Raw genomic sequence first — 26,658 nt, 5'->3', positions numbered from 1 at the left:
CCCACGCGGTGCGAGAGCTGAGCTGAGCGCACCACACGTTCGATGGAGAACAAACCAACAGAATGGAAAACCCAAGGGATAGTTACCCCCTTTCTCGGGAGACAAACACCTTGGAGAAGGGAATGCGGGAAAGCTACATGGCCTAAAAATGTGTGAACTGAAAGTCCCGGAAGGGACTAACATCTCCAGTGTAACATGTCACGGGGTGGTGGACAGGGAGCGCCAGAGACAGCAGAGGATGGCGCGGTTCAGGAAGACAGGAGCCACGACGGGAGGGAGGAAGCGGACAGAGGGGACCCATGGTAGCACCCCAAGTCCTTTGGGGAGAGGATGAGCCTCTCACTGCTTCCGCAGACAGCCCAAGCCTTGGAAACAGGCTGAGGTCACTTTCCCTTCCTTCGGCGAGTTTTAAACGTGGGGCAGGAAGCAGTGGAAAGATGCAAGTATTCCTCCCACAAGCCTGTGGGTCCCCGCCTGCATGGGGGTGTGCGGCCCTCCTTGCCGTAGACCAAGGGGGCTACATTTGGGGGAGAGGGGCTTCCTCTTCATCTTTTCAGAGTAGAGCTCAGACTGCCCAGCTCCTTGACTTGTGGGGGCCCTGGGGGGCCTGGGGCTCATCCCTGCTGCCTGCAGGGCAAGCTGCCTGTCTGCTCGGGCGCTGGGCACAGTGCACCGGCCACTTGGCTTCCTGCTGGACGGTGATGCCGCTTCCGCCCCAGCTTCCCACCCCTTTGCTTTCCACTTGGAAAATCACGGTCCGGGTGCAGGAGACGCCGCACACCACACAGCAGAGCGAGGCTGGAGCCAGGTCGTGCGCGAGCCACCAGGGGTCCATGTGGCTGTCACCAAGACTGTCCGTCCATGCACAGCTCTGTCCCCTGTCCCAGGCTGACCCTGTAGAGCGCACCCTCTACCACTGTCTCCTTCCCACCCAGAGCATCAACGTTTATGAATTTACTGGAACTTTCCGGATCATCCGTCAAATCCCCTCCCGTCCCAGGGGAAACCTAGGGCTCAGGCGCGTGGCCGCCTGCACCCAGGGTCCCCTGCTCAGCCTACCTGCTGACACCAATGCGTCCCCCGTAGGATCGTAGGCTCCTTATACGACTGCATTGCACAAATCAACTTACTTCGATTCATTCACTAGCTTGTTTACTCAAATAGCTGGTGTCCCCAGAGCAGTGCAAAGTGCTGTTGAGGACCGGGCAGATGCTGGAGCCCCAAGAGGCGCCCTCAGAAGCCTCTGTCCTGGGCTTGGTGCAGGTGGCCACACGGCCACACAGACCGCGTGCAAGACCAAACAACCGCTGCAGAAAGAGCCGGGGTGCTGGGCTCGCGGGGGAATCCAACCCTGGTGAGGGATCGATCGGCCAGCTCTGTGAAGGGCGAACCCAGCTCCGAGGTTGGGCTCCTGGAGACAGTTTGGGATTGGATGGAGAGAAGGGTCAGGGAAGGTCAGCTCCAGGGCTTGGCAAAGGGCCAGGCAAGGGAGAGTGCCAGAAAACTTGCAGCGTGAAGTACGCACACACACGGTAGACGGTTAACCGAAGAACTAAGAGGTATGTGCGTCTCAGGGTCTCTTAACCCATCTTTAGGACTCAAGGCGGAAAAACAAAAAGTGAAAGTGTTAGTCTCTCTCAGTCGTGTCCAACTCTTTGCCCCAGACTCCTCTGTCCATGGGATTCTCCAAGCAAGAATCCTAGGGTGGGTTGCCATGCCCTTCTCCAGGGGATCTTCCCGACCCAGGGATTGAACCGGGGTCTCCTGCATTGCAGGCAGAGTTACCAGGGAATCCTAAGGTGAAACAGTCTGTAAATCTATGCTTGAGGTGAAGCCGAGGTTCTTCTCCCAGCAAAGACTGGTGAGCGGCACTGCCCTCCCCGCTGCTGGACACAGAGCCGGGTCGTCCGGCCTAGCGGGGCCCGCCGTCCTCAGGGCGGCGCGTGGGAGCGCCTCTGCCGGATGATCAGATGGTAGGTGGGACGGCCTCCGGGGGAGGACCCGCGTCATCACACTTTCCCACCTCCTACCGGTTTGTCCGCTCAGCCTCGGCAGGAAAAGCCGGCGTCCAGGGAAAGCGGCAGTGAAGCCGCTGGCTCGGGAGGAGTCCTGTCGCTCTGATGACGTGTGAGGGGAAATTGCGTCATCAGTCATATCCGGACAACGCGTCCTCGCAGGGCCGCCCGTGGCGTGGCCGCTGGCCGCCATGTTGCCGAGCGGGAGCCGTCTGTGCTGCCCGGTCCTAAGGGGACCCGCGGGCCACTGAGCTCAGGGCCGGCCGGCCACGGAGGGAACTGTTTGTGGCGGGAAGTGGAAGCTCTGTAACAATGTCCATTTCCAGGAAGTGATCGGGTGGCCCTGGGCTCCTCCAGTGGAGTTGAACAGAAGGCAACCCCGGGGCTCAGCGGCAGTCCTGGCTTCCTCCATCAGCAGCACTCCTGGTGACTCACTCTAATAGTTCAGGAGCTTTAGTCGCCACATATATGCGGACGACCAGGTTTCCAGCCCCAGGCTCCCCTGAGCGCCTCTCGCGCTCACAGGGCCCTCTTCTGATTGCCTGGGATAGTCAGCTCTCCGCAGCTGCACCCTGACCAGCTCCAAGTCTCCCCCCCGGCTTCCTGTTTTGGGGGAATGCAGGTGGTGGGGGAGCCTTTGTGGGGTGCCCACCCACTCACATCAGGTTCCTCTGGCAGGACCCCCAGAGTCTGACCGCTCCTGGTGCCAGCTTTGCTCCTGACCTCGTCTTTGGAATCACCTCCAACGCTGGCAGTCACCAAGGCCTCCCCACAGGCCTCCACCCCACCCTTGCCAACCTGCAAGCCATCCTTCATTTGGGGCCAGTGTGATGGGTGGAAGATTCAGGTGAAGCCCCCACTGCACTGACACCCACCTCCTCGGACTGGAGCTCTGAGTCCTGGAGGCCTGACGGGGTCTGAGCCCTGATGTGCTGCTTCATGTTCTAGAACCCTCCACCGGTTGCTCCTCCCTGGCCCCCAGAGTCCACACAGGGGTTTACATGCAAATCCAGGGAACAGCACACACCCTTGGCCTGTCGTCCGTGTGTAAGGCTTGACTACAGGAGCTGGCGGGTCTATAAAATGAGACGTATGTGCACGGAGCTCATCACCCGGCTTCCTAGGGTGCCACTCCATCTGTGATCCACCCACTGTCTAACTGTCCACTGCTGCCAATGAGGACGGGTGGACCTTGACGTGCCGGCCACCTTCGTTCCTGGGCTGGGTGTCTGTGGTTGATCATAGTTCTGTGTCAAGAAGGAAGCTACAGAATCACCACCCCCACCCCCAGGAATATGATGCACCTTTTAAAGACTCCATAACCTGTATGGTATATGAAGAAGCAGCCTTCAAGATCCTCAATAGATGTGATTAATAAAAAAGCTAATTCGTATTTAGTAGAGAGATGACATTATATGTAATTTTTCTTCCCCTACATTCTCAATTTTTTGAGCTTATAGTAGCCTTGCTCCCAAAAAGTCATTTTAAAATTCCCTGGTCTTGTTAAGAGCACACGGTGCCCCCTCTCAGCTAAGATCCACTCACACGTGCCTGTGGTAGGTGACTGCATACCCCAGTACAGTTCACCTCAACCAAAGGAAGGAGTAAGACAGCACCAAAGCCCCCTGCCCACAGGATGACGAGAGCAGAGGGACCCAAAGCTGATGTTCCCAGGCCAGGGCAGGGTTCACGGAGCAGGAGCCGCGCAGCCACACGCCCCTGAGCGTGGACGCCGAGACGGAGCTGCTCTCTGCGGCCCTGGGGTTGAAAACGAGCAAAATCAAGTTATGGTCTTGAGTCCCAGACTCTGCCCTGCGCTCTGCGGTGGCATCTTCAGGAGCCAGACGCCAAGGATAATTGGGATGGGGAGGGGCTGAAGGTGCCCTCGGTGGAGCAGCTCTCCTGACAGGTAGGCTAATTAGGGGGATAAGTAAGCAAGCTTGCAAGAGGAAGATTCCAGCCATGAACAGAGAGCAGGCTTCTGACCACTTCCTCGCCCCAGGTACTAATAATGTGTATGTGAGTTATCAGCCAGGCTTATTTAGTCGCCACAGAAGCAGCCCAAGGTGCTCTTTGATGACACCTGCTTAACCAGATTTGAATTTCTGTACAAGTTTGAAAGTAATAAAGTCGAACATATTTTAAAAATAACAGAGGCTGTCCACTACCTTGTATTGAACGCTGCCTGACTGGTCCAAAACGAGGAGGTGTTGGTGCGATGTGCAAATATTCTATTGTGAAAAAACACTGTGAAGCTTGTATAATATTTAGTTTTAATCTAAATGGCATGAAATTAAAAAGAGGACAGAATGTAAATATAAAAGGACTAACCTATTTGTCAGTGTCTTAATAATACCACAAAAATGTTTAGGACACAGATGATTAAAAATTTGTAAACTTTTGGTTGCAGGAATAAAATATTCCTGAATGTATTAAAATACAGTAAAACTATATACAAAGGACAGTACTGGGACTTCCCTGGCGGTCCATTGGTTAGGAATTTGCCTTCTAGTGCGGGGGACTTGGGTTCGATCCCTGGTCGGGGAACTAAGATCCACAAGTCGAGGGGCAACAAAGCCCATGTGCGGCACCTAGGGAGAGCCCTCCCCCCGAAGAACGAAGACCGTGCAGCCAAAGAAGCAAACGTTAAAAAAGAACAGGCCAGTGAAGTCCAAGGTTCTACGCGGCACTGTGCGCTTGACAGGTGTGGCTATCAAATCTGGATCAATAACGCAGAATACCAGCAGAAATGAGGCAGTCCCTCGGCCTCATCACCCTCTCAGGAGCCACGCGTGGCCGTGGTTGCCAGACTGGACACTTTCATAGCCCCAGAGACTTCTGTTGGACACTCTTGTAGAAACTCACATTATAAAGCCAAATCACACCTTTGTTTTAATGATCAGAAAGTATTTGCACTTAATGTTTATTTTTTCTCGAAAAGGTCAGGTTAGAGAGGCAGTTCTCATGTCTTTCTACTATCGCAGTATTCTCGAATCCCCTGTGAAGGTAGTAGGGTGTCTCCATCTCTTATTGTGGGCAGACAACAGGATTAAGTGCCTGAACCACCTGGAGATGACTAAGCAAGACCCATGGGTACCTGGGACCTGTCTCTCTTTGTAAAAATGCAAAAAAGAGACACTAGACTAGAAGGGATGTGATTTTCCTTGAACTGTAGCTCCTGGAAGATGAAGGGTCGCATTTAGGAACAAATGCACAGGTGAATCTGCTCCCGGGCATCTCTGCTCACTGGCACCCCTGGCCCACAAACGCCCCCTTCACCTCCTCAGAGTCGGTCTTTCCGATCAAGAAAGAAACCTGAAGAGAATGGTCCTCTCTCCTGAAATTGCCAGGAAAAATGCCCTCCAAAATCCTTGTCGATGATTTCCCAGAGGGAACATCTACTTTATTTCCAATTTTGCTCATTTTGCTCCGGGGAGCTATAAATTAGTGAAGTGTTTACTGGAATAAAACCTCAAATTCACAGTGAAAGGCCAACGCAACCTAGACCTCCCTGGTCAGACCTTCCTTTCCTGCACAGAAGCAGCTTCTCAGGCAGCCTGGGGTCGGGGCGGGCCAGCCGCTGAGCGGGAAGGAAGGTCATGGCTCAGAGTTGCCAGAGGAGCCGGGGTGAGATGAAAATGGGACTAGCTTCCCAATAATTAGGAGAGGCCAAGTCTAACCAGGTGTAACGCACGAGGAGGATGCAGGCAGTCCAGCATGCTTCATGAAGGGCCATGCGTCTGGCCTTGAATCCTGGCCTAACGACACAGACAACATACCTGTATTCACGCACGTGTGTGTTCACGCACTGACACACAGTGTATTTAAATACGTATTTTAAAACTGCAGTATTTGAAATTACAAGGAAAGTCATTTTTTTCCTTTTGTTCACATGCACCAAATATGCTGTATGTTTTATATTCTTAATTTTACAAAGATTAATCTTGCAGTTAAAAATTAAATGTATTCAAGGAGGAATTTTTAAATAGATTGCTGCTGCTGCTGCTAGGTCGCTTCAGTTGTGTCCGACTCTGTGCGACCCCATAGATGGCAGCCCACCAGGCTCCTCCGTCCCTGGGATTCTCCAGGCAAGAACACTGGAGGGGGTTGCCATTTCCTTCTCCAATGCATGAAAGTGAAAAGTGAAAGTGAAGTCGCTCAGTCGTGTCCGACTCCTAGCGACCCCATGGGCTGCAGACCACCAGGCTCCTCCGTCCCTGGGATTCTCCAGGCAAGACTACTGCAGTGGGGTGCCATTGCCTTCTCCGAATAGATTGTATAGCGTGGGCTATTTTAGCTTAGCTTAGATTACAAATTGTGTTCTATTTATTTAGAAATAATTAACATCATTCAGTACAGTCTGATGTCTGTGTTAAAATGTTACCATTTCAAAATGGAGGAAAGGAATATTCAGAAATATGTCTTAAGGAAGGTCTTCCTCATGGCCCTTTTCTGGACTTAACACTTCCCCAAGTGTATCACAATAAAAACATAAAAAGCTCCAGGCTAGCTTTGCCATTAGAAACTCAGCCCCCTCCCCAGGAGGGGGATCTGTCCCTCAGGGCTCCTGTTTCTCGGGTTAGACTCAGTGGTCACTGCCAGCTGGTCTGTGGACAGCCAGAGAGCGGGCTGTCCAGGGGGCAGAAGAAGTTGGTTTGGCCTCTTGGAAGGCAGAGCGCACAGCAGGATGAAGGTGAAATGAAATGCGGGGCCCTTGGACCCATCCTCCCTTTAACAGAAGAGGACACTGCATCCCAGTGGCGGCAGGGTGAGGGTCTGCTCGACGAGAGCCCTGGACCAGGGGCCCTGATGAAACCCATTCAGACCTACAGAGCTTCCACACAAGACTTTAATTACTGTGTGACTGAGCAGAGAGGAGGTTGGGGATCTAGCCTCATTAATCACGTTTCATTTAGTTTCGATGAAAATGGATGATGAAACACCAAGAAACAGCCTGAAGATTCAATTTCTCAGGGCTGACAAGACCAGATTTTCTGGGCAGCCTCGTGGCTTGTCCAGCAAATCCCTGATTGTGACGGAGAAGGTGCCTTGGAGGCCAGGGGCCGGGCTCCTGACGACTGTCTGTGATGAGCCTTGATTCAAGTGTGGTCCTGGATGGAACCCACGACTGCCAGCTGGGCCAGGGCCCACTGAGGGGCATCCACTCGGCTCCCAGGAGGGCAGCCTGATGGCTGGCTCCACTCTGCCCCCCTCCCCCGGAACTGCGGGGCCTGGGGTTCCAGTCTCCCTGCCCGGGCCCTCAGGCCCTCAGCTCTGCCCAGCCCCTCAGCCCCCCCTGCCCCCATGCCCCCAAGGCCTCCTCTAGGCCCCCGTCTGCCAGGAGGCTTGCCCACCGGGCCCCCATTCCATCTGCCAGGACTCCCCACACTCTTCTTGGCAGCTGAGAACACAGGCCTGGGTGCCTTGAGGGCAGAGAGGGGGGGTCTTATCTCTGGATGTGGGTTACAAGTTTTTAAAATGAAAGAATGACCAGCTTGGTTTATGGTTTTCCAGGAAATGCCCCCTCCCGGTTTTTGCTTCCGCCTCGAAGCTCAGGGACTTTGCACAACATCCCTTTTTACTGAGGGGATGTGAGCACAGAGGGCCTCGGGGCAGCAGGAGGCTGCACACGTGATGATGGCAACAACCAGAAGTGAGAACACCTGCAGTGCTGGCCTGCAGATGCATTCGTGCACAGCGCACACGCACAGGTACATAGGCACACATGCCCCTACACACACATACATGCACAGATGCACACGTGCTCACGCACACACATATACACATGTACACACCCACACATGCACAGGCACACATGGATACACATGTTCACACTCACACAGATGCACACATGCTCACGCGCACACACAGGCACACATGCATACACATGCTCACACACACACACTTACACAGATGCATACATGATCACACACATGTATACTACATGTACACCCCCCCACAGGTACACATGCATACACCTGTGCACACATACACATGTCCACACCCGCACAGATGCACACATGCTCACGCACACACACACACACACACAGGCACACATGCATTCACACACCCACACACATACATGTACATGCACGCACACGCATGCCCACACATACGCGTGTGCATGTGTTCGTACACACAGGCACACACATGCTCACACACACACATGTACATGTACACCATGCACACACAATACACACATGCTCGTGCACACACACATGTACACACGTGCACAGCACCCATACACAGGCGCACACACGGGAATATGGCAGGGAGAACCCAGCCCTTGGGCAGCCCCATCTGCAATATCCCTAACCCCAGGCGTTCCAACAGGTGTAACTGCTGCAGTGTCTTTCCTCTCCTTATTTTTCTTTCGAAATTAAAGAACCTGCTATAAAGCTCTCCAAAGCTGGAGGCTCAGAAGAGTTCAGAGTGAACTGAAGTTCTCCTTATTCCAAGGAGGTCACAAAGTCATTTGGTAAACATTAAATTTGTGCTTACATTTCCCTTCGCATTCTGCTTAATGTCGTGAGAAAGCCCAGCAGTTCACCCTGAACTGTGGGTCGTGTGTGTGCTGCCATGGTGATGATGACGATCACTGAGCGTCTACAGTGAGCCACGTGCCAGACGCGCCCATTTCACAGATGAGGACTTGACGCCTTGGATGGGAGAGGCAGCGCTCGGTGCTTTGTTCTCAGAGTCTGCTGCTACATCTGAGTCTTCCTTTGATAACCTAAGTCTGGTTTTTCATGCTGCAGCCTTCCTCATAACCTGCCTCCAGACCTGGCAGATGGTGGAGAACAAACAAACACACCTAGACTGCATCTCAGACCCTGCCGGAGAGACTACAGGTGCTTCTACAAAGTGAAGATCCCTTTATAAAGGAAAGGAAACATCAACACATTTCTCTCTCTTTCTTCACTTCGCCTTGTTTTTGGTTGACTTGTGCATGAGCATGGTTAAAGGTGATTAAAACAGAATCCCAAATCCAAGCACTGGGTCTCTCCCTTAGTAACCCAGGCCTAACAGCAGCATCAGAAAGAGAAGGAGCAGGAGGGAGGCTCTTAGAACATGTGAGTTCTCATGGCCAGTCAGTTCTGGTCGTAAGCGTGAACAGTCCCATGATGCCTGTCCGCGGGGCCAGCGTCCCCCAGGCGGGCCCTCCGGGGTTGACTGTGGCTGGGGCAGTCTGCTCTGGAAACACAGCAGCCCAGCCTCCCTCCGGGACCCTCAGCTGAGCAGGGCGGCTTTGCTCTATTAGTACGTGTATGTGTCCGTTTGTGTGAGTGTGTGAGTATGTGTGTGTCTGTGTGTAACTGGCGTCGTCCTGAGGCACTCTCACTGCGGAAGCTTCCCTACACTGTGCTCCCCTCAGTTCCCACGTGAAGCACTTTAAACTGGCCCCCTTACAGTAAAAACCAAATGCACCTGCAACAAGCTGCATTTCCTGGGGTATTTTTAGAAGCTGCCGCCGCACAGACTTTATCACCTTCTACACACACAGGGACACAGACGGTGGGGGGAGGTTCCTCCAGGGATGACAGAAGACCCCGGGAAGGGTTTCCCACAACCACTGCCAGGCCCCACCTGGAGCTTAGCCTCACGGGCCGGACCCCCGTTTAGTCCCCATTGTGGGTCAGGAGAAAACTGCACGAGCTCTACAGATGAAACCTTCCGAAGAAAGAAGAAAGTCAGAGCTTGCATGTCCACGCAGTTAAGCACAAACTTTTAATGCTTCATCCAAAGCCAGACCCAGTACAGGGTTACTCATTTTGAAAAGGCAGCGTGAAGTGTGGAAAAGGCAATTGGCCACTTACTGACTGAGCCGCCGACCACCCAGCCTGTTTCCACATCTGCAAGGTGGGTCCAAGTCTCCCCCTTCTCACAGGGTATAAACCACCCCACCCTCGTGAGGGGGCCTCACCATCCATGATACTGCTATGGGCGGGGAGCCCTGCAAAGCTCAGGGTGCACTGGGCTCACGGGGTCCTGGTGGGTTTCGTCTGTGGTTTGATGTGACCCCAGGGGCCTGAGGCCGGCTCCGTACAGACCCTCATGCATACACTGGGGCACTCAGGTGGCCCTGCTGTTGCAGAATAAAATGATTTTCTAACTGAAAGAAGGGTGTCCGAGGGGTGCTCCCTGTCTCCCCCAATGTGAGAGCTGAAGCCTCAGGACAACTTCTGCTGAGGGGAGCTAACTGTCCAAGGGGTCCCGTGCCTCCTTCCACACAGACACACACCCTCTGTGCAGGCCATGGTTCGAGTCCACAGCAGGAGTGATTCACAAAGTTCCCTGGAAATACTGCTGGGAAACAACGGGGCGGAAGATGCTAGAAGTGAGGACCGTTTCTCAGAACTCGGCCTACGGTGAAGGTGGGTGAACTTCCTATACCCGGAACAATGGGAGCTAGGGGCCGAGGCTCTGCTTGGTCTCTGCCAGTAACTTCCCAACACCTGCACGACATCCACAGCCAATGAGAAAATCCTCGAAAGTTCTAGCAACAAGTAACCTTTAGAGAAAAGTTGTATCTTGGCTCAAGTTCAGAATTCTAATTCTTCAATTTAAATAAATGTAACCAGGTTTTAAAAAACGTTATGTGATGTACGTGATTAAAATCCTGTGTCTAAGGTGAAAATACCTGGGGGAGGTGCCTCGGAAGGACAGACCACACGAGGATGTTTTAAAGGGCAGAGACCAAGGGGAAGGCTCACCCCCCCCACCCCCGAGGACTGAGTCCAAGTTCAGACTCAGCAGGAAAGGGAACCAAGGTCGACAGTTCCTTCTCCTGCCAGGACCTGCATAAATCACAGAGGTTCTGGGTCTGGAAGACAAAGACTCAAGCAACAAGGGGGTCTAATGTGTCCCCCCAACTCCAAGTGTAAACAGGAGCCAGTTTGGGGGCCCATTTCTAGAGATAATTGCTTCTGATGTGAATCAGCTTAAACTGGTCACGGAGCTGGCTAACACACTTACATCATGCCCGTGTCTGCACTGATCTTGCATTGGGGAGTAGGAAAAAGAACTTCTGGTTGGGAGGATGTGGTTTCTTTAAAACTACACTGAGGGTGATGTGAAGTGATTTACACGGTCTCGTCTGTGGCTACCGCTCAGGTGATCTCAGCCAGGAAAAGTTTTAGGGGAGAAACTCCCCTTGAGCATCAGAGCTGACTTAGATTAGGTGGAGTTCTCACCAAAAAATCACATTTGTTTGGACGATTTTTTCCCCTTTTTTCCCCTTGCCTGGGGTCTCAAAGACTGTCACAGTCAGGGGTCCTCTCACGGAAGGCGGGGCGGTGAGAGGGACGCTCGGCCGCTGACGTGCGGGGGACGCTCGGCCGTAAGCGCCGGCCTGGGAGGCTAGGGAATCCCGCCTGCTTCCGGCCCCTGTCGCGCGTGCCATCACCTGCCTCACTGCCTGGTCACCGACCTGCCCTCTATGGCCCACGGACCAGGGACGAGAAAGCAATAGCTGCAGAATCTGAATGATATTCACGGACACATTACATTTTAATACACGTTCAGTTTACATATTGTACACAAGTCGACAAAATGATCGGCTTCTTCTTACGACTATCCCATGTGCGCTGCTCTGGGTAAGTGTCATCTCAGGAAGTTCAAGAGGATGGGTGACCCAAGACCCAGAGTGTATCTGGCAAAACTCGTTGCCTGTTTGAGATCAAGAATGTTCTGTTAACAGCCAACTAACAAAAGTCCACGTTAGAAGTGGCAAGAGGAACGTTCTCAGAAGCTTCTGTTTCTTAGCTGATGCAGAAGAGAGAACAAATTTTGAGGCAATTGAGACCCAAAGGTGTCTGTATAAAGAGGTGGTGACCACTGACTCACACACTCTTAACCAGGTAAGAAGCTGTGCAGTGAGAATCGACCAGATTGTTGAAAATATACGTGGAAAGAATAAGCTATTAAAGGGGCACGTGCGTGAATTATTCTAGAGGAAGCAGCTGCAAATCCTAAAAGGATTAATCTCTGCTTCTGTGCAGGGAAAGCCTTTGTGGCTGCAGGAAAAAGCCAGAGATGGAGGGGTGTCATCCATTAAAAGATTAACGAGAAAAAGCCACAGTATAATCTAAGGTATCCTCAGCTGAGAAAGACTTATCATCAAGTGAAAAATGGTTGTTTAAATATCAGATTATTTATAGTAGACATGAAGGTGAAACAGAGCATTTCAGAAAACTTGTCAAGTTTGGATTTCCTGGGAAAAGGGTCAGTCGAAACGGGATTTACTTGCTGCAAAGACAAGTTACAGGTGACGGAGGCTTTTAGACAGCTGGAAGCAGGAAAGGCCGCTGTGGCCTCCCCTCCAGGAGGGCCAGGGAGGAGGCGAGGGATGTCCACCCTGCACAGGAGGCTGTGAAGGGCGGGTTCCCTCTGAAGATGCTGATGGTGTGGATATCACACCGGCCTCCAAGGAGAGATGCGGCAAAAAGGAAGTGCCAACCCCGGAGGAGAAGCCGGTCTGCCTGGAGCTTGAGATCAACACGACCGTCTAAGCCCAAAGGCTACGGAGGCAAACCAAGGAGAGCCAGACCCGCCGGAAGCCTGCTCAGGTCTCCGAGTGGAGGCCGCCAAGGAGAAGCCGCGCTCCCAGGAAGCTGTCCCCAGGCTGTCCCGTTTACAGCTGGCCTGCTGGGACTGGAGACGCCCTCCTCAGCGAGAGGCAGGCGGAAGTCGCCGTGTGCCGCCGTGTTAGCCAAGGTCCGAGTACGGTTAACCCCATTTCAATCGTGAGGGGAACATGGTTTCAAGCCACGGAAAAGGAGGTCTTAATAGAGCGGGCTGGATGGTTCTTGCTAATGCTGTCCGTTTGAGGTCCTAAGCTACGTGTCCGCCAGGCACTGCGTGGACGGCTACAGACCGCACAGCCGTCAAGCAAGAGGCCGCCCTCCCGGTGTTTACACGCCACGAAGAGAACTCCAGGGTCTGGTGGCGGGAGGGCTAGTTCAGGAGGTCACTGAACATGAGCAGGTGGTCTATGGCGCTAGGGCCCTGGACAGGGGTCCTGTAAGAAACGACACGGAGTGAAACAGAGCCTGCACCCAGCGGACTGACGCCCTGCTCTGTCGTGGGGGGGTCCTGGGGGAGGGAGCCCAATGGGGTCTGAACGCAGAATTTTCTCTGCATCAGAAGGAAAGCCCTTTCCAAACGAAATGGAAGCCAAGCAATTTGATGTGATGATTTTTATAAAAGTCCAGGTAATTAAAAACGATGACTGGAGAATCTTGGTTCTCATCAGGTTGTGGAAAGCTCGTCTCGCCCTTGTTCTCCTGACAGATACTCGAATGTCCGTTCCAACTAGATGACAGCAGGTCATAATACGCGGGCTGGGGCTTGGCCTGACTTCTTCCAAAACCTGCCTAGGAGCTGAATGTGAATACATCCATCTACCTACTTACATCTACAGAGACACAGAGAAGAGAACCCTTAGTCTGGCGGTGTGGATGCGGCTGACCAGACCCACGCTGAAAACCCAGAGACAGTTACAGGCGCAGAGGAGAGGGGGCCATGCCGTGTGTGCTGGTGAAGCCTTAGCTGGGTTACGGCTGCCCTGGTGAGCATCTGTAGCTACGACCACAGTGCACTGAGGGAATTAGCTAGGATCATGGTGGAGTTTGGTTATTTGTCCTATTTAGATATCCATTCTAAAAATGATCATATTAAGCACTGGCTTAAAAAAATCAGCTTCTGACTCTTCACAGGACAATCACTTCCTTAAAGTCTGAGTAACACTGTAAAACTCCCCTTCCACATGTGTGCATATCTGGAGAGAAAATACCTATGCTTTAGAAAATTCAAGATGGAAAGGATGCGATATGAAAAAGCTAGAGGTAAACGAGAGGGAAAAGGCAGAGGGATTGCCCACACAGGTGACCAAAATCCTCGAGAACATTCACGTGTGCTGAGTTTAGGCGCTGGCGCACACACGTGGCTTCGTAAACACATGTTTCTTTGCAAACGACACACCCCTTTTGTTACCAGTAAGTGAACAGATTTTAGAAAGAGAAGGATTTTCGTTAAATCTTACTTGAGTTCTTGTGAGCTGGTGGCCAGCATACTTCGAATGCTTTTGTCAGCCAGCGGGCAGCCCGACAGACTGTAAGACAGGCCAGAAGAGTCCGGTGAGAAGCCCTGAGGCCCAGCGTACATCCCCGACAGACACAACGTAAAACTGAAACCAAAAAGTTGAATGCAGAAAAGCGATGGGGCAAGTGCTGTATATTGAATTTTGTTGGTGCAATGAACCAATGCATGTTTCCATAGACATTTAAGGAAGCATGTCTTTGCGGAAACCATTTGAAAAGTCAGATTCAAATATCTGGGCTCTTTGGTCTCAATGTCTGTAAATCATATTCCAAATTGAGGTAGCTTGCTTTGAGATAAAAGACTTTTTAGAAGACGTCGATTAGCATGCTTTTGAAGGTCAACATATAGCACTTAAAGGGGTGACACAGAAGTCAACGTTTGTACTGGGACAGCATTGTTGAGGTAAGCTGAAAACAATAAATTGGAAAGACAGAATCCACCATGAGAAAAGTGAAGGCACACCTTCTGTGCGAGGCGTAATTACCAGTCACATGACCACTCCCATCACACCTGGGTGTTGGACATCTGCCACCAAACAAAAACAAAAACAGCCAAAGTGGTAAGCATGTTTCCCAAAAAAAAACAAAAAAAAAAACTTGAAAAAAGTTTCATTGTTTCCAGTTTAGCTGCAATGTCTGCACGGGGTTTAAGCTGCCTGAAGAAAAGCTGCAAATGCACAGGATCACATGGAAATGGCGTCTCCATAGCACAGAGCAGCGCTCAGAACAAGCGTCCACGGCTGGCCTGTCGCCCACCCGCCTGGCCCCTGGGGACATCTGTGCGCTGTGCGTGTCGCATGCTCAGACGGCAAGGCAGATACAGACCCGGGTAGAGGTGAGCCAGAGGAGGGGCTCGGGGGAGCGACCGTCCCGCCGCGCGCCGTGCTTACGTGATCAGGTCTTTCTTGCTCTCCTTGCACTGGGGGTACTTGGGCTTGGGGCTTGGGATGGTCACCTCCCCTGGGTACCTTCTTTCTTCGAGGGCCTCCTGGAAGGGGTCCAAGTCTTCTGGCTGCGGGTGAAACACAGCTTCAGGGCCACAGAAGACACTGGACACGCAGACCGGAGGCTGCGTCCCGCGCCCCCCCACCCCCCGCCGTGTCCCGCTCCCTCCCCCAGCCCCGTGTCCCAACCTTACCCTTAAAATCACAACACACTCCCTTCCGAGGATGCAAACCCAGTTTCGTCCAAAGAGCATCTGTGGTCTACACGGCACTTGTTGCTCACCACTTGCTCTAAACCCCTAGTTCAGTGCGGAAATTCTAATTCCTGCAGCTGCACGGACAGGAGGGGCAGAGAAGCGGCCAGGCAGCCAAACCAGCCACTCAGTGGACCTCGCTCACCGGGTTCAAGACCTACAGCACCGTATCCAACACCGACAGGCAGAGCTTAAGCTTTACATGCAAAGACACCTGGGGCGTCTGGCAATCTTCGCCAAGTGTTCTACACTGTGGAAGTACTCTACACGCTGAAGTCCCCAGGCAACGGAAGACCAACATAGACTGATGCTGTGAGTTTAAATTGCTGCTGCTGCTAAGTCGCTTCAGTCGTGTCCAACTCTGTGCGACCCCGTAGACGGCAGCCCACCAGGCTCCCCTGTCCCTGGGATTCTCCAGGCAAGAACACTGGAGTGGGTTGCCATTTCCTTCTCCAGTGCGTGAAAGTGAAAATTGAAAGTGAAGTCGCTCAGTCGCGTCCGACTCTTAGTGACCCCATGGACTGCAGCCTACCGGGCTCCTCCATCCATGGGATTTTCCAGGCAAGCGTACTGGAGTGGGGTGCCATTGCCTTCTCCAAAATTACTGTTAGGCAGCATTAAAAAAAATTTTTTTAATAGAATATTCTTTGGCCAAGAGGGGCCCCTTGCAGTAACCTAGAAATTCCTATAGGTGGCGATGTTCAGCAAACGTGTTTCCTGAGTGCAGGGTTTCACTTGTGTGACACTTAAGGAGGGCAAAGCTGCTGTCTTTTTATGGGGGCTTAATTTTAATTAAAATAAATTCAGAGATTCAACTACCATGCCTTATTTGGTAGTAAGGATTTAACGTTGTAGGAAAGAAAAAGCCCTTTGGAATTTAGCTTGCCACTCAGATTCTATTCTCCTGGATACTTAAATCAATTTGAAGAATAAACATAACAGGCTTCAGATGTAATGGCCTTATAAACAGGTACCTTCCCTGACAATTCCTACAAATAGCTAATGTTTCCTTTTTATCCACCTCTCTGTTTCTGTAAGATGCTATGGCTTTGATGGTGGTCTCCCTATTGTGTTCAAAAAGAATTTTCATTTTCCAGGGAATAAAGGAGATGTCCTAACTTTCAGAATTGAACACTGGAGAAAAAGGCAGTCTAATAAAGAACACTTCTTTTTTCATTTATTTTTTTAGCCTAAAGAAAATTGTAACTATTTTAATGATTTGAATTTGAAAATTGTAACTACTTCAAAAATACGGTCTTGACGTAGGTGTTTTGGTAATGTTGTAGTCAACAAAGATTTGGGTGACTATACAAAAATAATTTATTCTAGGCTCCAGGGCACTCTTCTGCATATTTTGGGTGTTTTGGAGAACAGACCTTGTCCTTCCCTGGTAGCTCAAATGGTAAAGAATCCGCCTGCAATGTGGGAGACCTGGGTTTGATCCCTGGGTTGGGAAGATCCCCTGGAGAAGGAAATTGCTACCCACTCTAGTGTTCTGACCTGGAGAATTCCATGGACAGAGGAGCCTGGTGGGCTACAGTCCATGGGGTTGCAAAGAGTCAGACACGACTGAGCGCCTTTCACTTTCACTTCCCTGTCCCTAGCTTCAAGGAGCTAGCTAATTAACAACACAGAATTAAACATGTAAGCATTTAAGAGTCTCCTTATAATTCCTTACCTGCAAGGAAAACCCTGCATTCTATCAATTTATCACCCAGAAAAATGGATTGGTAAGCTGTTCACACATTTTCTTAGAGAAATCGTTTGCAACAAAACACACTTGTTGGAAAATAAAATTCATCGTTCAAAGGAGTCAGTGGTTTGTTTCGCTCTCATCAATGTTACTCCCAAACCTCTCCTGGGTTAACCAAAAACATCTTCTAAGCTCCAGTCAGCTAAAAGTCATATTTAAAGGGAAAAGACCATTTTCACTAAGGCGTGCACCCAGGGCATTTTCCCTCAGCGGTGCCCGCTTGGCAGACTGGGTGGGTGGGGGTGGGGGTCCACGAAGGGGACGTACGGTGATTTCTTTGGACTCGTCCTCGTCCATCCTTCGAGGCTTCATCTTGGTATAGTCCACGGGCAGGTCCCAGCAGTCCCCCTCACTCAGCTGGAAGCACCGGCTGCTCACCACTGCCTGCTGGGGGGACATGGGCTCCAGGGGCGTCAGGATCGGGCAGCAGCCTTCCCGCGGCCGCTGCTTGTTCATGCTCAGGTCCAGGGTCCCGTTCTCATCCACCTCCATGTCAGGGTTCTGCGAGACAGAAGGACAAGGTGACCGTGTACATCCCCCCCCAGACCACAGTCCTTTCGCCAGGACAGAACCCAAGCTGCAAACTCCTCCCAGCAGTCTCACTTGCAAAAGCTCCCCAGGTGAGCAGAAGCGGCCCCTCCTGCGTTCCGCTCTCCACGCGTGGCTGTGAAACCCGCTGACAGGTGCGCAGGGCACCCGTCTGTCTCCACGCGTGGCTGTGAAACCCGCTGACAGGTGCGCAGGGCACCCGTCTGTCCGCTTATCTGTGGACCACCTCTCAATCTCTTGTCTCTTATCCACGAATCTATCATCTCTCTCACTTAACTATCATAGATCTGTATCTTTTCCCCCTAATATGTCTCTGCTTTTAGAAATAAGCCTCACCAGAAGAAAAACAAGTGCCTGATTTCAATTCTATCACAGTTCAAAGACCTCTTAAGAGGTCAGAAATGGATGTGTGTACAAATTATAAATATATACGTAAACATGTACACAGATTTAAAATTCTCCTTTAGTTTCACGGATGCTAATACTCCCAGACTTGGAGATGAAGAAAATACAAGAATTTAGAGGGATGGAGGAGAGGAACTACAATTTACTTCCTTTTTTTGTTTTTGTTTTTTGGTGAGGGAGATCAAATTGAGTCCTATCGGGTACAGGCTCTGGGAATATAGTAGTGAACAAAACAAACCTCCCTACACAGAACTTACTTTCCAACACAAAAGCTTATCATATGCGATAAAGAGGATTTTCTATTTTAAGGCAGGGAAATGTGCAATCACAGTACAACAGCTTCCACAGCAGTGATCGCGGCTGACCTGCTCAAGGGTCAGCAAACCTGCAATGTAGTCACCCAGTTTTACAAAAGCTGAAGAGATACAGGGTGAGGGCTTTCTTTCTTTTTTTTGATGCTTTAAACAGATCAAGAATCCCTGAGAATCTTCCTCTCGGGAATGGGGAGAGAAGGAAGGGCAGATGGAGGACAGAGGAAGGAAAAATCAAAATATCCCCGACAGTGCTCCATTCCCCCCTCCCCGCAAAGAGTCATACTCTCTTCAGCAATTTGATGTCAGAGCTGGCATGAACGCCGCTGCCTACTCAGACGTCTGGCGTGTCTTTCCTCGGGGATGTAACAGCAGAGGGAAGGTGTCTGGAACCAACCTCCACCTCTGGGTTGTTACCGGGGTAAATCCCAGCGCGTTATGCTGCCTGAACCTTCCTTGTGAAAGTGCACCTCTGGTTTCCAGCTTTCAGACTAATACAGCCTTCATCATGTCGGACTGTAATTCCCTCGGTCTTAGTTTATATTTAACAAAGCGAACAAAAAACCGAAGGGGTTATTGTCTTCTGTTTTTCCCCTTGCCACATTATTTCCTCCATGGCATCCTGGCATTTTAGCAGTCCTGATCACCATGGAAATTGCATGCCCCTGACACTCCTCCAAAATCCAGGAATAAAAATATTAATAGAGAAGAAAGCATTTGCAAGACATAAAATTACTGACCTTTCTCCATTCACACAAATCACACCTATTTCTAACAACTACGGCCAATGTGGTGTGCTCAGGAGCGTGCCCAGCAGCGCTGGGCGACGGGGCGGCCCTTTGTTCTGAAGACGAGAGCCGCCCGTTCGCCGGCGGGGGCAGGACGCGCTCGCGCCCGGGTCCCTGGCCGCCTGGCGGCCTCTCTGGGCAGCTCCGGGCGCGGCGGGGCCGAGCGATTCCCACTCCTGCCAGGAGCCGCTCGACGAAGACCCGCCCTGGCCCCGCTCACCGTTTCGGCATCTGGTGCTCTAAACTAATGGGAGCTGACTGTAATTGCTTGGCTGGGAGCCCGCGGGGAAACGGGATTTTTGCCCTTTCTTTGTTCCCCAGCTCTGGGCTGGAGGGCGCGGTCCAGCCCGCCCGCGGAGGCCTCCGCCCGCGGCGCTGCACACCCTCCTCTGATAAAGGGCCGGGGCGCAAGGCCCCTCGAGGTTCCCGGTCTCCGTGCTGCCCTCGGGATCGCCAGGAGGGGAGCGAGGTGTGGGTCCCCAAAGGGGGAGGGGCGGCGCTCCTAATGCACAGGTGAATCTGAAAGACTGATCTGGAAAATGTGTCCCCAGGGCCCTGCGCAGCCAGACTTCCTCGGAGCAGAGCCGGGTTGGGGCGGTCTGCGCCGGCGTCTACGGGGCCGCGGGGCGCGCCCGGCGGGACCTCCGGGTTTGGGCGGCCGGGAAGGGAGGTGGGGGTGCGGTGGGCCGGGGCCGCGCCCCGCCAGGTGCGCCAGGCCCGCCCCGCCAGGTGCGCCCCGCCCGTACCCGCGCGGCGCACAGGTCCTGCGGCTTGGTGGACAGGTTCTGCGGCATCTCGCGGCAGCGCGTGGACAGGTTGAGGATGGCCGTGGCCGCCATGTGCGCCGCCTCCACGTCGTGAGTGTAGTCGAAGCTGCTCTTGCTGCACGTGCTGCTGGCGCTGCTGCCGCCGCCGCAGCTCAGGTTGCTGCTGCTGCTGGGCGCATAGGTGCTGGTGGTGCTGCTGCTGGGGCTGGCGTCCTTGCAGTACCGCTTCGCTGGGGAGACAGCGCGCGGCGGTGACTCGGGGGCCCCGCCCAGGCCCGCGGCCGCAGAAGCGCGCCCCGCGCCGCCCGCCCGCCCTGTGCGCCCACACCTGTGCGTCGGTGCCCAGGGGGACAGGGCGTCTGCCCACCAGCTAATTCCCTGAAAGAAGCCTGGCTTCTCCTGCCTATTCCTTCTTTCCCATTGTGTGGGCGGAGCCGGGAGCCCGCAGGAAGAGCACCGAGGCTCTCAAGCAGGTGCCTAGAGCAGGGGCGCTTTGGAACTGATCCCTTAAAGGCCAGCCTTTCGGGGGCGGGCAGCTACTAGCCACACCAGCGTGACCACAGCCCACGGTTGGTTTCTGTTATGGCTGCTCATCTACTCTCGCAGGGAGACGAGGACCCTGCAGCCCACACATCCCTCTAGAGATGGGATGGCCTGTCCCGCGCGGCGAGGCGGCAGCAGCCCTCTGGGGCGTCCTGCCCTGTGCAGATGACCCAGATGCACAGGCAGGGCTCTTGTGGGTCTGCGAGCACCCGCGCTCTGGGAAGGGCGGGCCCTGCCCTCGTGTGCATCCCAGCCACCAGCTTCGCTCAGGGATCCTTCTGAGCAACCAGCCAGCCTCCCGACCACCCACTCCAGCCCTCAGGGCAAGGGTGGCTTCCGGAGCTGTTTGCACCTCCTTTAGCGCAAGGACGGGAAGATGACCGATGGATGACTGATTAGGATGTGTCCGGGGTCATTAAAGACACAGGATGCCCTTTGCTTAGGAGTCAGCAGCTCACCTGACCCTGCAGAGGGGGCGGGAATTACTCCAAGGGGAGCCCCAAGGGAGCCAGGAGAACTGACTGCAGGGTCTGCAGGGTGCCACCGCCTCACAGGGCACAGGCCTCTTCCTGCAGGGAGCTCAGCCGTCACCCTGACAGAGGCCGAGGTACGGGGGAGCCCAGAGGGGGCTCCAGCCCTGCTCAAGGCTGCCTGTGTGCACGCGAGAGCCCCATCAAGATCATTCTGGCAGACAAGTCACCTCTTCTGAAAGAGGGAGGGGACGCCGCTCCCGTCCTCAGCATTGCCATCCTGGTGCCTGCAACCTGGCGCCCTGCCCAGGGGTGGTCAGCAAGTGACCGCAACCTCACAGCCACCACTGCTGGTCATCATAGCACCCCCAAGAGCGGCCCCAAAGCGCCCTGTTCCAACAGGAATGAAAGCACTGACTTTCACCATCGACGCCTTTCGACGTGGGACGGAAGACTGAGCTTTCCTGACCCCAAGGGCGCGGCATGGGGAGGCTCTGCATGTGCAGCCGCCTCGGGGAAGCTGCTGGCCTTGTCGAAGCCCTGCGTGTGGGCCTGGGCCCAGTTCCACACCCTCACACCCCCTCACACCCGCCCAGTGCGAGGAACGCCTTCCATCCTGCTCATCAGACTCAGTCAAGCCCGAGGACCAGCCCTCACACTTGTGTGTGTGCCTGCCCTTCTTCCCTCCTCTCTCCCCCGTGAGCACACTCAACGCAGCAGACAGAGCAGGGGGGCCGTGGTCTCCCGTCTGAGCACAGATGGGGAGGCTGGGGCCGCTCAGGGGCACCTCCAGCGGATTCTATAAACAAGCCAGGGCAGCCAGCCCCTCGGCGGCTCACAAGACTCGCCGAAAAGACTCAAGTTTGTGGCTTCACATTGTTTACAATTTTGTTATAAAAACATGAATATTAAAAACTGGGAGAAATGAAATACCACTTAGGAGGGATTTTTTTTTCCCCTAGTGAAAAGAGGGATTTTTTTTTTCTGGTTCAGGAAAAGAAATATGGTCCACATAAATAAGAAACAAAGTTTTGTTTTGCAACGAGGGGATTTCAGTTTCTAAAACAAAGTAAACGGCATACGCGTCTCTACGCAACAGACTGCACTCCTCAACTTCTGGTAAAAGGCACTGACTTTACCAAATATTTACATCAAAAGACTCTACTTCCCCTGGATTATGCCAAGCTGATGGGCCTCGTCCAGAATTTTAGCAGCTGATGGAACTGGACAATTTGTTGATGTGCCTGTCAGCTCACATGACCCAGAAGGAAGGCGCGCAGAACATTTGTTTCACAAGCATCCTTTCACTGTGGGCCATCAATCATGTATTCTTTGCTCCAAATGCAAATAGGAGTCTGTGTACTTCAAGTCTCTCAGATAATGAAGCTCTTTGGTTTTAGTCATTACTTCCTATTTGTAAAATATTTACAAAGCTGTTAGTGTCAGTAATCTTTATGACCAATCACACGAAGAGCCGACTCATTGGAAAAGCCCCTGATGCTGGGAAAGATTGAAGGCAAAAGGAGAAGAGGGCAGCAGAAGGTGAGATGGTTGGATGGCATCACTACCTTAATGGACATGAATCTGAACGAACTTCAGGAGACAGTGAAGGACAAGGGAGCCTGGCGTGCTGCAGTCCACACGGTCGCAAAGACTCGGCTACGACTTAGCAACTGAACCACAGCACACTCAGAGCTTCTGGGGCTCACTGCATGGTCACCAGGGGGTGCCACACAGCAGGTGCAACTCTGCCTCGCTCCCAGCCCTGGGGCAGCCCCCCTTCCACTTTAACCAAGTAAAAATTTGCTTTTTCTTTTGACAAAGCTATTTTCCACCAAAGCTTTTCCCAATCAACTGGCAAACAAATGCATTCCTGTTCCTTGATGCCAGCGCATCCTTGAACTTAGGAGATGGAACAGCTTCTACTCCACAGAGAGGCCCTCGCATTTACAATGTCAGGAGCCCATGTGATCTTACCCCATGCTGAGAAGGATCTCTTCAAGTGCCCTGTCCTCTCGTGCAGGAGAAGGAAAAACAGGTTGGGGTTTCCAGTGATTAAAGATGATGAATTAGAAAACCAACCAACCACCTTCCAACTTAGTCTACTCTGCCTGAAAGACTCTTAGGACGTGGGTGTGCTGCCCTTCTGAATTATCATTTTCTGTAGGGAGTAGATCACTGTGGCCTTCCGATCTGAATTTCTGTGAAAATCAGACAAAATGGAACACAGACGGAGATATGCTTCCTGAGGATCCGCCCCCTAAAGTTTGGGCCTGTGCCCCTGTCAAGTCTGGTTGGACTCAGGGGTCTGCACCCCCTAATTCGTAGCCCTGACTCCCAGGCGTCATGTGGGTTCCTGGCGGTACTTTCCTGTAAGCAAGCCGAGACACGCGCGCAGAGTCCTCAGGGGAACAGCGGCACCTCCTGAAGGCAGTTTGCTCACGTGGTTTAGAGTTTATCACGTCTAAACCAGGGCTGGATTCTCAGTGGTCTCCCGCCTGCTCGCTCGCTCGCTCTGGGCGTCCTCTGCCTGGCTCCTGTCCGCCCAGGTCACACCCGCCGGTGGGGTTTGGGTCTTGGGAGATGGGACATGGGACCCAGCGCTGCAGGGGGAGGCCTGGACCCCTCCTTCTGCACGAGCAGGTCTGAGGAGGCTAGGGGCAGGCTTCTGAGTCCAGGCGCGATCTGTCCCAAGGATATGGCTGGAGAAGAAGCTTCTGGAAGCGGCGGTGAGTGTGGGGGGCAGGAGAATGGGGAGGCAAGTCTTCCAGGGAGAGGCTGGCCTGGGGGTGGGGGTGGAGGCCGGGAGGCCTGGCCCAGAGAATGGGGCCTGGAGGCACAGGAGGGCTTGCCCAGGGACCCTCCCTACCCCAGTGATGAGGCCTGGGCAGGGGAGGGCAGGCGATGGGGAGGTGGGCGCATCAGCGACAAGGCCTTTGAAGAGCAGCTGTTGTTCAGTTGCTGAGCTGTGCCTGACTCTTTGCAGCCCCGTGGCCTGCAGCACACTAGGCTCCTCTGTCCTTCTCCATCTCCCTGACTTTCCTCAAACTCATGTCCATAGCATCGGTGATGCCATCCAACCATCTCATCCTCTGGCATCCCCTTCTCCTGCCTTCAATCTTTCCCAGCATCAGGGGCTTTTCCAATGAGTTGGCTGCTCACATCAGGTGGCCAAAGTATTGGAGCCTCAGCTTCAGCATCAGTTCATCCAATGAAAATTCAGAGTTGATTTCCTGAACAGAGAGTGGTTAAACGATGGTCAGGAGAACGTGCAATTTGGGAATAACCCAGAAGGAGGCTCATGAGAGGGGCTTGTGCGGGGCTGAGAACGTAGGGTTTTAACAAAGCCTGAGGGTGGTGATAAACTGCTCAGAGACACAGCGGGATGGCTTAGACCCAGTCGGAAACTTTTTCTGCCAAGGGCCTGCCAGTGGTGGAGGCTTTGGCGGTCACGAGGTCTCTGCCAGAAGCGCACGTCGGGCTGTTGTTCTGGGGAAAAGCCACCGGTGATACGGGTGAGGAAAACTGCTTCTGAACACTGACATTTGAATTCTTCTTTGTTTTTCCCCCATCTATTTAAAGTGGAAATGCCATTCTTAGCTCCCCATAAAACAGGCCTGGGGGGAGGCGGGGAGACGCCAGCCAGGGGATGCTGAGGCGCAGGGCTGGCAGCCTGCAGGGCCTGCTCCCTCCTGTATCGCTTCCGCACTGGGCTGTCCGCCGTCGGTGTCCTCCTGCCCGAGACAGACGACACAAAGTCGTCTCCTCACCGCCTACGGGTCATCCTGTCCCTTCTCTCACACATCTCAAGTCCTGCCTCGCCAGCTGGCTGGAAGCTTCCACTCACTTGTGGGTTTCCTGCCTTCTGGTAGCCTCCACTCATGAGCAAGTTTAAAATTCACCACTTCGGTAAAACTCCTGCTAATTCCTTCAGGCAGCATGGACACCTTGCTTCACTGTGCCTGGGTGCGTTTCACTGTCTTCTGTTTACACACAGTCTCTTCCTTAAAGCTTGTTGTAAAGAAAGAAGAGGGAGAAAATGGATAGATGTATGGTGGACAGATAGGTGGGCCCATGGACAGATGGATGGAGAGAGAGGGGGATAGACAGACAGGTAGATGAGACACACAGATAGCTACTACTGAGAGTCTGGAAGGACTCGGGTGAATAAATCGATGTTTGTTGACTGTTCTTGGCCATGGCTGGTGGAATGTGAGGGACGACCCCAGAGCCTGCGGCAGGAGTCCTGCTTTTCCAGCCTCCGTGCACCCAGACCCTGAGCCCCACGCCCAGGCGTTATGCTCCCCTCCCGCAGCGGAGGCTCCCTCCGCTGCCTCTTGGGGCGACGGCGCAGCCATCGTGCACCCGGGGCACGCCTTGGAGACAGCCGTCTCGGGGGCGGCCGCAGACGCCGGCCACACCACGAAGGCCGCCTTTCCCTTTCCCTCAGTTCCTAGAAGACCTGGTGCTGACGTGCCTCTTCTGTGTTCTTTTAATGTGGGGACCAGCTGAAGAGCAGGGCCACAGCAGGGGTCTTTTCTGGGGGCCAATGACACGAACGGTGTAGGTTCCCCTCCGCAGCCTTGTTGGCTGAGCTGCACCTAGTCAGCCAGCAGCCTGGAATAACTGCTCCCTCTGCTTTCAAGGAAACCAGCACATGGGGGGATTCGCGTGATGGGGGGATTCGCATGTCTAGTACCACTAGGCTACAACAGGAAGCGCTGAGAAAGGGCGTGGCGATCCTGGTCAGGACCTCCCAGATCCAACCAGAACAGCGCAAGGAAAGGACAGGAAATCGGGTCTCAGGGGACAGCAGCCACAGGCCGTGTGCAGAAGTGGCCACCAGACCCCGTGAAACAACAGTGACCTGGGGCCCCACAAGGACAGACCTTAGTCGTGTGGCCTGAAGAATTCAGGTTCTTCAGACCCCTCATTTGCATCAAATGAATGAAGTTACAACAAAGCCTGAATTAGCAAATTATTACTACAAAACCCTCAATTATTATGTTATACCCTAAGCCACTCCCTTTTCTCCGCTTCCATCTTTGTTCCTATGTATTTAGAATTGATACACGCAAGGGTAATCAATCTGAGATACATCAAAGAAATATTACATTTCATTCACCGTGCAAACTAATTGCTATTAATGTAAAGAATGACTAAAATAATGTAGAAAAATGTGCAGCAACTCATATGGAATTGTTAAACGGTTTTGGAACTCCCCAAGCATTCAATTTAAATGGATTTTTTTGGTGTGCTGTGAGTTTAATTAAGTATCTTTTTCAGAGAGCTGCTCCGAAATCTTCCAAACCCTCTCTCCTGGCCTCTGCTGGAGAACGCCAAGATAAGACTCCTAAATCACCCAGCGTACACAACCCACGTCCCCATCGGTAACGTCTGCCAACTAGGTCCATACATCCTAGAACTGCAAGTAGAAACGTGGTTAGACAGATACGGAAAGTCACAGGACGCAGTCTCCCCGCTGTGCTCCAGTTACTTACCAAGTTAGCTCTGTGACGACATGGGAACTAGTCTGTTTAGCGTCTGCACCCCTTCTTGTGGGTTCAGATATGCAGGAGTGAAAATAAACGACCTTTCCCCCTGAAGCACGTTTACCTATTTCTGGGCTCTATTTTGTTGGTGGACACAGAGGCAGCCACGAGTGCGGCCAGTGACAGAGTCACAAAGCCAGGACAGGACGCTCCCCAGCCCCCCCCCTGGGGTCCAAGCCCGCTGGAAGGAGGCTGGTGGGGCCTGT

General features: G+C 53.0%; 1 protein-coding gene and 1 long non-coding RNA gene across 20 annotated transcripts in view; one reads left to right on the top strand and one right to left on the bottom strand.

Moving 5' to 3' along the window:
- MYT1L (myelin transcription factor 1 like) overlaps positions 1-26,658 on the bottom strand; it is a 396,883-nt gene that overhangs the window by 52,504 nt on the left and 317,721 nt on the right. For 9 of the 18 annotated variants that reach the window (XM_061426756.1, XM_061426757.1, XM_061426755.1 and 6 more), the window contains 5 exons: positions 19,867-20,117; positions 17,335-17,568; positions 15,007-15,128; positions 14,580-14,642; positions 14,059-14,127 (listed from right to left, as the gene is read on the bottom strand). In XM_061426756.1, coding sequence (XP_061282740.1) covers positions 14,059-14,127; positions 14,580-14,642; positions 15,007-15,128; positions 17,335-17,568; positions 19,867-20,117 — 739 coding nt within the window. Of the gene's footprint in view, positions 1-11,497; positions 13,036-14,058; positions 14,128-14,579; positions 14,643-15,006; positions 15,129-17,334; positions 17,569-19,866; positions 20,118-26,658 lie in introns of those variants that run through there. The other 9 variants (XM_061426766.1, XM_061426773.1, XM_061426763.1 and 6 more) reach the window with 3 other exon arrangements.
- LOC133253262 (uncharacterized) lies at positions 2,003-3,415 on the top strand. 2 transcript variants are annotated; one of them, XR_009738260.1, is made up of 2 exons: positions 2,003-2,441; positions 2,694-3,415. It is a non-coding gene; the product is annotated as an uncharacterized LOC133253262 (long non-coding RNA). The 2 variants fall into 2 exon arrangements; XR_009738259.1 differs by having other exon boundaries at positions 2,003-2,497.

Source organism: Bos javanicus, chromosome 8, assembly GCF_032452875.1.
Source record: "Bos javanicus breed banteng chromosome 8, ARS-OSU_banteng_1.0, whole genome shotgun sequence".
Taxonomy (NCBI): Eukaryota; Metazoa; Chordata; class Mammalia; order Artiodactyla; family Bovidae; genus Bos; species Bos javanicus.
The sequence above is the reverse complement of the archived record's forward strand: the minus strand, read 5'-3'. Positions and strand labels throughout refer to the sequence as shown.